Here is a 10,186-nt window from a genome sequence, read left to right as displayed (position 1 = left end):
TTGTCTGCTTTCCAGCAAAAATGTCTTAAAGGAACATTTCACTTTTTTGAAAAATTTTCCATCTCTCCCCAGTTGAATTTCACTGTTTTTGAATCCATTCAGTTGATCTCTGTGTCTGACGGTAGCACTTTAGCTTAGCTTAGCATAAATAATTGAAACTGATTAAACTGTTAAGCATCTCGCTCAAAATGACCAAAGAGTTTCTATATTTTTCCTATTTAAAATTCTGTCTTTTCTGTAGTTACATCGTGTACTAAGATGGATATGAAATGAAAAGGTGCATTTTTCTAGGCTGATATGGCTATGAACTATACTCTCGTTCAGGCGTAATAATCCAGGAGCAGTGCTGCTGTACCATGAGTTCAGCAGATATCACGGAGCCTGAACATAGTCCCTCCCCAGCATCTCTGCAACTACACAAACTAGCTGGAACTATCTTCAGGTGCTGTGTAATATCACTGCGCCTGCTGAACTCATGGTACGCTAAGCTAAAAGACCCGCGGATCAGCTGAATAGATTCAGAAATGCTAAACTGTTTAACTCTAGGGGAGATGGAAAATAAGACTATTTAATAAAAATAAAAAAAATAAAAATAAATAAAGTGGAGTGTTCCTTTAAGACCAAGATGTGTCTATTGTAGATCTGAAATAACTTAAAGGGTTACTCCAGCCCAAAATGAAAATGTTAACATTATTAATTTACCTCCATGTCGTTCCGAACCCATAAAAGATCTTCAAAACACATTTTAAGATATTTTGGATGAAAACCTGGAGCTTGTAATATTTAAATACACCTTGGTTTAACCAAAATACTCTAAAGTCATTTCTCAGGTAAAATACAGGTGCTGGTCATATAATTAGAATATTATTAAAAAGTTTATTTATTTCACTAATTCCATTCAAAAAGTGAATCTTGTATATTATATTCATTCATTACACACAGACTGATATATTTCAAATGTTTATTTCTTTTAATTTTGATGATTATAACTGACAACTAAGGAAAATCCCAAATTCAGTATCTCAGAAAATTAGAATATAACTTCAGACCAATACAAAGAAAGGATTTTTAGAAATCTAGTATGAAAATGAGAAGTATGATTATGTACAGCACTCAATACTTAGTTGTGTCTCTTTTGTCTGAATGACTGCAGCAGTGCGGTGTGGCGTGGAGTGGATCAGTCTGTGGCACTGCTCAGGTGTTATGAGAGACCAGGTGTCTCTGATAGTGGCCTTCAGCTCTTCTGCATTCTTGGGTCTGGCATTTCACATCTTCCTCTTCACAATACACCATAGATTGTCTATGGGGTTAAGGTCAGGCGAGTGTGCTGGCCAATTAAGAACAGGGATACCATGATCCTTAAACCAGATACTGGAAGCTTTGGCACTGTGTGCAGGTGTCAAGTCCTGTTGGGAAATGAAATCTGCATCTCCATAAAGTTGGTCAGCAGCAGGAAGCATGAAGTGCTCTAAAACTTCCTGGTATACGGCTGTGTTGACCTTTGACCTCAGAAAACACAGTGACCCAACACCAGCAGATGACATGGCACCACAAACCATCACTGACTGTGGAAACTTTACACTGGACCTCAAGCAACGTGGATTGTGTGCCTCTCCTCTCTTCCTCCAGACTCTGGGACCCTGATTTACTTTCATCAGAGAACATAACTGTGGAGCACTCAGCAGCAGTCCAGTCCTTTCTGAAGCAAGACACTTCTGACGCTGTCTGTTGTTCAAGAGTGGCTTGACACAAGGAATGCAAAGCTGAAACCCATCTCTTGCATACGTCTCTGTGTAGTGGTTCTTGAAGCACTGACTCCAGCTGCAGTCCACTCTTTGTGAATCTCCCCCACATTTTTGAATGGGTTTTGTTTCACAATCCTCTCCAGGGTGCGGTTATCACTATTGCTTGTACACTTGTTTCTTCCACATCTTTTCCTTCCCTTCGCCTCTCTATTAATGTGTTTGGACACAGAGCTCTGTGAACAGCCAGCCTCTTTTACAATGACGTTTTGTGTCTTGCCCTCCTTGTGCAAGGTGTCAATGGTCATCTTTTGGACAACTGTCAGGTCAGCAGTCTTCCCCATGATTGTGTAGCCTACAGAACTAGACTGAGAGACCATTTAAAACCTTTGCAGGTGTTTTGAGTTAATTAGCTGATTAGAGTGTGGCACCAGGTGTCTTCACCTGTGTCTTGAACCTTTTCAAAATATTCTAATTTTCTGAGATACTGAATTTGGGATTTTCCTTAGTTGTCAGTTATAATCATCATAAAATAAATAAATATTTGAAATATATCAGTCTGTGTGTAATGAATGAATATAATATACAAGTTTCACTTTTTGAATGGAATTAGTGAATAAATCAACTTTTTGATGATATTCTAATTATATGACCAGCACCTGTAAAGCTTGGCTATTTGGTTCCTCTGTCACAGTTAATTTAGTGTGTGTAGTAGCCTCTGTTTCTCTGATCAGCACAGTATTTTAAGATCGTGCACTGCTAGTCTAACTTTGTTTTAGTTTTGTGCAACTTGCAACAGTTCTGTTCTCTGTGACAGAATCACTCTGCATCGAAGTCTTTACGATTAATTATCCGTGATGATTTAAAGCAAGGTTAATTGTGAAACCAGTTAATCACTACATCTCTACTTGATTACACAGACACTGTTTAAACTGAACTGAGCTGATGATGACATCACTGAATTAATGATGAACTGCCCTGTTTGTTTTACTTTGCTTTTACACTGTTTTCCTATTTAATGCGGCTCAGTTGCTTTGTTACAATCTATATTGTTAAAAGCGCTATATAAATTAAAAATAAATAAAAATAGATCAATAAAATAGTGTGTGATTAAAACCCCAAATTAAGACCCATCATTGCTAATTAACTCTAAGTAATAGTTTTCTTCAGTCGATATAAAATACTCCTCTCTCATTCAACTCTGAGATCTTTCCACTAACAGCTGTGTATTCAGGAAATCATTTTCAACGTTTACATTACATTTATTTTGTAATCTTCAGAAAATATTTCACATTTTACACATAACCTCTAGTTTGGTGTTCAATCTGATAGAAAAACATTCAGTCTGAGGAAATGAACACACAACGCTCGACCTCTGAGCCACAAGACTGCTGTCATTTCTCTTCTGATACAGAAAGAAACTCACAGGATTTCCAAGACAGGTCAGTTTCTGGTTTTGTTTAGGTTTAGTTCGAGTAACTCGTGAGTTTGGGTCAGAACCTGCATCTGAACAGGTCAAAAACGAATGCCATTCCGCAATTTGTTCACCTTAAGGTGATAAATAATAATAATAATAACAATAATAATAATAATAATAATAACGGGACAGGCTTGAGTTCGGCTCCAGACAGTGACGTACGCTAGTTCACGGCACTCGGCGATGACGTCACTGTGGGCGGAAGTGAAGGAGAGTTCCAGAAAGAGCGGCTGTGCGCGAGGCACGAAAACACAGGAATATAACAAAGGCCTTGTAATAATAATAATAATAATAATAATAATAAAAGTAAAAACAGCGATTTTACGCAGCTTTATAACGGAGCAGACGCATAAGTGACCGTCATGACGACCATCGATTACAGTGTTTGGGATCATATCGAGGTTTCTGATGATGAAGATGATACTCACCCAAACATCGACACACCGAGTCTGTTCCGCTGGAGACACCAGGTACACACACACACACACACACACACAAACATACCGAGTCTGTTCCGCTGGAGACACCAGGTACACACACACACACACACACACACACTGAGTCTGTTCCGCTGGAGACACCAGGTACACACACACACACACACACTGAGTCTGTTCCGCTGGAGACACCAGGTACACACACACACACACACACACACACACACACACCGAGTCTGTTCCGCTGGAGACACCAGGTACACACACACACCGAGTCTGTTCCGCTGGAGACACCAGGTACACACACACACACACACACACACCGAGTCTGTTCCGCTGGAGACACCAGGTACACACACACACACACACACAAACATACCGAGTCTGTTCCGCTGGAGACACCAGGTACACACACACACACACACCGAGTCTGTTCCGCTGGAGACACCAGGTACACACACACACACACACACAAACATACCGAGTCTGTTCCGCTGGAGACACCAGGTACACACACACACACACCGAGTCTGTTCCGCTGGAGACACCAGGTACACACACACACACACCGAGTCTGTTCCGCTGGAGACACCAGGTACACACACACACACACACACACACACACCGAGTCTGTTCCGCTGGAGACACCAGGTACACACACACACACACACACCGAGTCTGTTCCGCTGGAGACACCAGGTACACACACACACACACCGAGTCTGTTCCGCTGGAGACACCAGGTACACACACACACACACACACCGAGTCTGTTCCGCTGGAGACACCAGGTACACACACACACACACACACACCGAGTCTGTTCCGCTGGAGACACCAGGTACACACACACACACACACACACACCGAGTCTGTTCCGCTGGAGACACCAGGTACACACACACACACACACACACCGAGTCTGTTCCGCTGGAGACACCAGGTACACACACACACACACACACCGAGTCTGTTCCGCTGGAGACACCAGGTACACACACACACACACACACACACCGAGTCTGTTCCGCTGGAGACACCAGGTACACACACACACACACACCGAGTCTGTTCCGCTGGGGACACCAGGTACACACACACACACACACACCGAGTCTGTTCCGCTGGGGACACCAGGTACACACACACACACACACACCGAGTCTGTTCCGCTGGAGACACCAGGTACACACACACACACACACACACACACCGAGTCTGTTCCGCTGGAGACACCAGGTACACACACACACACACCGAGTCTGTTCCGCTGGAGACACCAGGTACACACACACACACACACTGAGTCTGTTCCGCTGGAGACACCAGGTACACACACACACACACACACACACACACACCGAGTCTGTTCCGCTGGAGACACCAGGTACACACACACCGAGTCTCTTCCGCTGGAGAAACCAGGTACACACACACACACACACCGAGTCTCTTCCGCTGGAGACACCAGGTACACACACACACTATGTTTTATGAAATTACCAGTATGGTCCACATGAACCAAAAATGCAAGAGTGTGTGAATGTTAGATCAGGTGTGTGTGTGATGGTCAGGTGTGTGTGTGTGTGTGTGATGGTCAGGTGTGTGTGTGTGTGATGTCAGGTGTGTGTGTGTGTGTGTGTGTGTGTGTGATGGTCAAGTGTGTGTGATGGCCAGGTGTGTGTGTGTGTTTGTGATGGCCAGGTGTGTGTGTGTGTGTGTGTGTGTGTGATGGTCAGGTGTGTGTGTGTGTGTGTGTGTGTGATGGTCAGGTGTGTGTGTTTGATGGTCAGAGGTGTGTGTTTGTGATGGTCAGGTGTGTGTGTGTGTGTGTGATGGTCAGGTGTGTGTGTGTGTGTGATGGTCAGGTGTGTGTGTGTGTGTGATGGTCAGGTGTGTGTGTGTGTGTGTGTGTGATGGTCAGGTGTGTGTGTGTGATGGTCAGGTGTATGTGTGTGATGGTCAGGTGTGTGTGTGTGATGGTCAGGTGTGTGTGTGTGTTTGTGATGGTCAGGTGTGTGTGTGTGTGTTTGTGATGGTCAGGTGTGTGTGTGATGGTCAGGTGTGTGTGTGTGTTTGTGATGGTCAGGTGTGTGTGTGTGTTTGTGATGGTCAGGTGTGTGTGTGTGTGTTTGTGATGGTCAGGTGTGTGTGTGTGTGTGTGTGATGGTCAGGTGTGTGTGTGTGTGTGTGTGATGGTCAGGTGTGTGTGTGTGTGTGTGTGTGTGTGTGTGTGTGTGTGATGGTCAGGTGTGTGTGTGTGTGTGTGTGTGTGTGATGGTCAGGTGTGTGTGTGTGTGTGTGTGTGTGATGGTCAGGTGTGTGTGTGTGTGTGTGTGTGTGTGATGGTCAGGTGTGTGTGTGTGTGTGTGTGTGATGGTCAGGTGTGTGTGTGTGTGTGTGTGTGTGTGTGTGTGTGTGTGTGTGATGGTCAGGTGTGTGTGTGTGTGTGTGTGTGTGTTTGTGATGGTCAGGTGTGTCTCTCTCGTCTCAGGCTCGTGTGGAGCGGATGGAGGCCTTCATGAAGAAGGGAGAGGAGCTGGAGAAGAGTCTGGCAGAGAGCCGCAGGAAGCTAGCGGAGGCACAGCGGCGTGTTCAGGAGCTCTCCTCAGCGTCCACACCGGAGGCTAAAGCTGATCTGACCAAAGCTCAGGAGGAGGAGAAGCAGCTGAAGAAGCAGGAGAGGTCGTGGGAGAAGAAGATGCAGGAGCATCGCACCGAGGAGAAGAAGATGCCCTGGAACGTGGACACGCTCAGCAAGGAGGGCTTCAGTAAGGTGCGTCACGCCTCCAGCACACGCTAGTGCTCCAGAGACACGCGACTGACGCTCTGCTGTCTGTCTTTCAGAGTGTGGTCAACGTCAAGCCGGAGAAGGAGGAGACGGAGGAGGAGAAGGAGGAGAAACACAAAACTTTTGTGGAGAAATATGAGAAGCAGATCAAACACTTCGGTGAGCTGCTCTTCAGTGTGTCACGCGTGTTGTAGCCGACGGTCCGCTTCAGTCTGGCTCTAGTCACATGACGTCAGCTGTTTTTCAGCTGATTCTGCATGTTAGCAATGAGTGCACAGGAAATACACTGACAGAAGCAGGCACTGCACTCAGGAGGGAGCACAGACACTGGTTGTTTCTTTTTTTCTTCAACTCCAGTGTACTTTGCATCTTAGCAGCATGACTGAACAAAGCATCACAGATCCATGAGTAATGAGTCTGCTGTATCCAGAGCTGGAACCGGAGCGTCAGGTTCTCTCTCTCAAGCTCGGTCTGTGCAGGTGTATTGACTCTCAGCGCTCCTTCTGTTCGGTCTCTACTCTGAACGTCTCATCTACTGTCACCTTGAACCCCAGTCAAATACCCTGAAAATACTCTATTTTAATGTGATTTATTTTTATATAACTATCTTAAAATAATTCCCTGGGTGCCGCAGCATAGAGAGCTGCCCACTGCTCCGGTGTGTGTTCACGGTGTGTGTGTGTGTGTGTGTGTGTGTGTGTGTGTGCAGGGATGCTGCGGCGCTGGGATGACTCTCAGAAGTATCTGTCTGACAATCCTTACCTGGTCTGTGAGGAAACGGCAAATTATCTGGTCATCATGTGCATCGATCTGGAGGTGGAGGAGGTAACGCTGTGTGTGTGTGTGTGTGTGTGGTTCATTCGCTGTTCTCTGTGACTGACCCGTGTGTGTATGTGTGTTTGTGTGTATGTGTGTGTGTGTTTCATTCGCTGTTCTCTGTGACTGACCCATGTGTGTGTGTGTGTGTCAGAAACACGCTCTCATGGAGCAGGTGGCCCATCAGACCATCGTGATGCAGTTCATCCTGGAGCTCTCCAAGAGTCTGAAGGTGGATCCTCGCGGCTGCTTCCGCCAGTTCTTCGCCAAAATCAAGGTGTGTGTGTTTCTCACATCAAGTGTGTATCGAAGGAGATTCTGATTAGAGCGACAGAAACATGCTGGTGTTGATGTCAGACTAGAGCACATCAGTCACATCAGTGTTGTGTCCAGACCGCAGACCAGCAGTATCAGGACGCCTTCAACGACGAGCTGGAGTCCTTCAAGGAGCGAGTGCGCGGTCGAGCCAAGATCCGCATCGAGAAAGCCTTGAAAGAGTACGAGGAGGAGGAGCGACAGAAGAGACTGGGACCCGGCGGACTGGACCCAGTGGAGGTGTACGAGACACTGCCCCCGGTGAGACACACTCACAGAGACACACACAGAGACACACACAGAGAGACACACTCACAGAGACACACACACACACACAGAGAGACACACTCACAGAGACACACACACACACACACACAGAGAGACACACACAGAGAGACACACACAGAGAGACACACTCACAGAGACACACACACTCACACACACAGAGAGACAGAGACACACACAGAGACACACTCACAGAGACTCACACACACACACACACATACTCACACACACACAGAGACAGACACACTCACAGAGACACACTCACAGAGACACACTCACAGAGACACACACACACACACACACACACAGAGAGACACACACACAGAGACACACACACACTCACAGAGACACACAGAGAGAGACACACTCACAGACACACACACACACACAGAGACACACACAGAGACACACACACTCACACACACACTCACACACACACACTCACACACACACACTCTCACACACACACTCTCACACACACACACACACACACTGACACACAGAGACACACACACACACACTCTCACTCACACACACACACACACACACACACACATGTTTGTTTTTGTGTAAAGTGTGTTCATCCCATAGATTTAAAAGCGTTTTGAAAAATGGGGGCATGGGTTATGTGCTCATAAGAACCCTCTCCTTGTAATACCTGTGTCATACCCATGTCATTATACAGAGTTGTGTCCTGATATGATACAAAAACAAGAACACACACACACACACACTCACACACTCTCACACAGACACACACACACTCTCACACACACACTCTCACACAGACACTCACACACACACTCTCACACAGACACACACACTCTCACACAGACACACACACTCTCACACACTCACACACTCTCACACAGACACACACACTCTCACACACTCACACACTCTCACACAGACACACACACACTCTCACACAGACACACACACAGACACTCACACACACACTCTCACACATACACTCTCACACAGACACACACACTTTCACACAGACACACACACTCTCACACAGACACACACACTCTCACACAGACACACACACACTCTCACACAGACACTCTCACACAGACACTCACACACAGACACTCACACACAGACACACACACACTCTCACACATACACTCTCACACAGACATACACAGACACACACACTTTCACACAGACACACACACTCTCACACAGACACACACACTCTCACACGGACACACACACTCACACACTCTCACACACTCTCACACAGACACACACTCTCTCACACACACACACACACACACTCACACACTCTCACACAGACACACACTCTCTCACACAGACACACACACTCACACACTCTCACACACTCTCACACAGACACACACTCTCTCACACACACACACACACACACACACACAGTCAGAGCGCTGATGCTTGGTTCTTCCTTCATCCCTGCAGGAGATGCAGAAGTGCTTCGATGATAAAGACATTCAGATGCTGCAGGACGCCATCAGCAGGATGGACCCGACGGTCAGTGTGTGTGTGTGTGTGTGTGTCTCTGTGTGTGTGTGTGTGTGTCTCTGTGTGTGTGTGTGTGTGTGTGTGTCTCTTTGTGTGTGTATGTGTGTGTGAGTGAGTCTGATCCCCTTCGTCTCTTACAGGAGGCCAAACATCACATGAAGCGCTGCATTGACTCGGGGCTGTGGGTCCCGAACGCTCGAGCAGATGACGAGGGAGAGAAAGAGGAAGAGCCGCTGTATGAGGAGGTGAAGAAAGAGGAGCAGTGACCCCTGACCCCGTCCGCACCCGCTCCAGAGCTGTCATGATGATTAAGTGCTAATCACTGTGTGTTCCCCTCATCTGAAGCAGGCGTGTGTTTAGGGTTTGATTGGCTGTTACTCACAGGTGAATGAAGAACTGCAGTATTACAGACACACTCAGATGAGCTGATGGATGCTGCTCTCTTTCTGTTCATACTCTGCTCTGTCAGTGCTGTCTGTTCAGTCTGATCCAGAATAAAGCAGTGGGCTGATGGGAAATCTGAGTCTGATGGGAACATGTGTCTGTGTGAAGCTGCAGCAGTCATTATCACAGTATTATCACGGTATTATCACGGTATTATCACAATTCAATTCAATTCAAGTTTATTTGTATAGCGCTTTTTACAAAATAAATCGTTACAAAGCAACTTTACAGAAAATTATGTTTCTACAATATTTAGTAGTAGCTAGTAGTTTGTGCACATTTGACAGGATTTTAGAAAAAATAATAATAATAATACAAGACGTAGTCAGCTAGACGATGAACTATCAATATTATTAATTAAGTTATTATATGA

General features: G+C 46.0%; 2 protein-coding genes across 2 annotated transcripts in view; both read left to right on the top strand.

The window, feature by feature from the left end:
• Window positions 1–539, top strand: part of LOC113073827 (ly6/PLAUR domain-containing protein 1-like) — a 12,337-nt gene extending 11,798 nt beyond the window's left edge. Inside the window, exon 4 of the mRNA XM_026246577.1 lies at window positions 1–539. This exon is cut by the window's left edge and continues 689 nt beyond it. The gene's annotated coding sequence lies outside the window, so the exon portion shown is untranslated.
• A 2,861-nt stretch (window positions 540–3,400) lies between these two features.
• On the top strand, window positions 3,401–9,892 carry LOC113073826 (hsp90 co-chaperone Cdc37-like). The gene is made up of 8 exons (XM_026246574.1): window positions 3,401–3,689; window positions 6,151–6,432; window positions 6,504–6,606; window positions 7,157–7,272; window positions 7,418–7,540; window positions 7,657–7,839; window positions 9,307–9,378; window positions 9,510–9,892. Exons 1-8 carry the CDS (start codon window positions 3,582–3,584, stop codon window positions 9,633–9,635), a joined length of 1,113 nt encoding a protein of 370 aa, XP_026102359.1. The 5' UTR covers window positions 3,401–3,581; the 3' UTR covers window positions 9,636–9,892.
• Window positions 9,893–10,186: the final 294 nt, after the last annotated feature.

Source organism: Carassius auratus, unplaced genomic scaffold (genome assembly GCF_003368295.1).
Source record: "Carassius auratus strain Wakin unplaced genomic scaffold, ASM336829v1 scaf_tig00012937, whole genome shotgun sequence".
Taxonomy (NCBI): Eukaryota; Metazoa; Chordata; class Actinopteri; order Cypriniformes; family Cyprinidae; genus Carassius; species Carassius auratus.
Note: the sequence above shows the minus strand (reverse complement) of the source record. Positions and strands in the feature narration are given on the sequence as shown.

What these genes read in the sequence shown, in the direction of transcription:
- LOC113073826 (XM_026246574.1), top strand. Translation starts at nt 3,582, where the DNA reads ATGACGACCATCGATTACAGTGTTTGGGATCATATCGAGGTTTCTGAT. An exon ending in TCGATCTGGAGGTGGAGGAG is followed by an intron (nt 7,273 to 7,417) that starts GTAACGCTGTGT and finishes TGTGTGTGTCAG; the next exon opens with AAACACGCTCTCATGGAGCA. An exon ending in TCAGCAGGATGGACCCGACG is followed by an intron (nt 9,379 to 9,509) that starts GTCAGTGTGTGT and finishes CGTCTCTTACAG; the next exon opens with GAGGCCAAACATCACATGAA.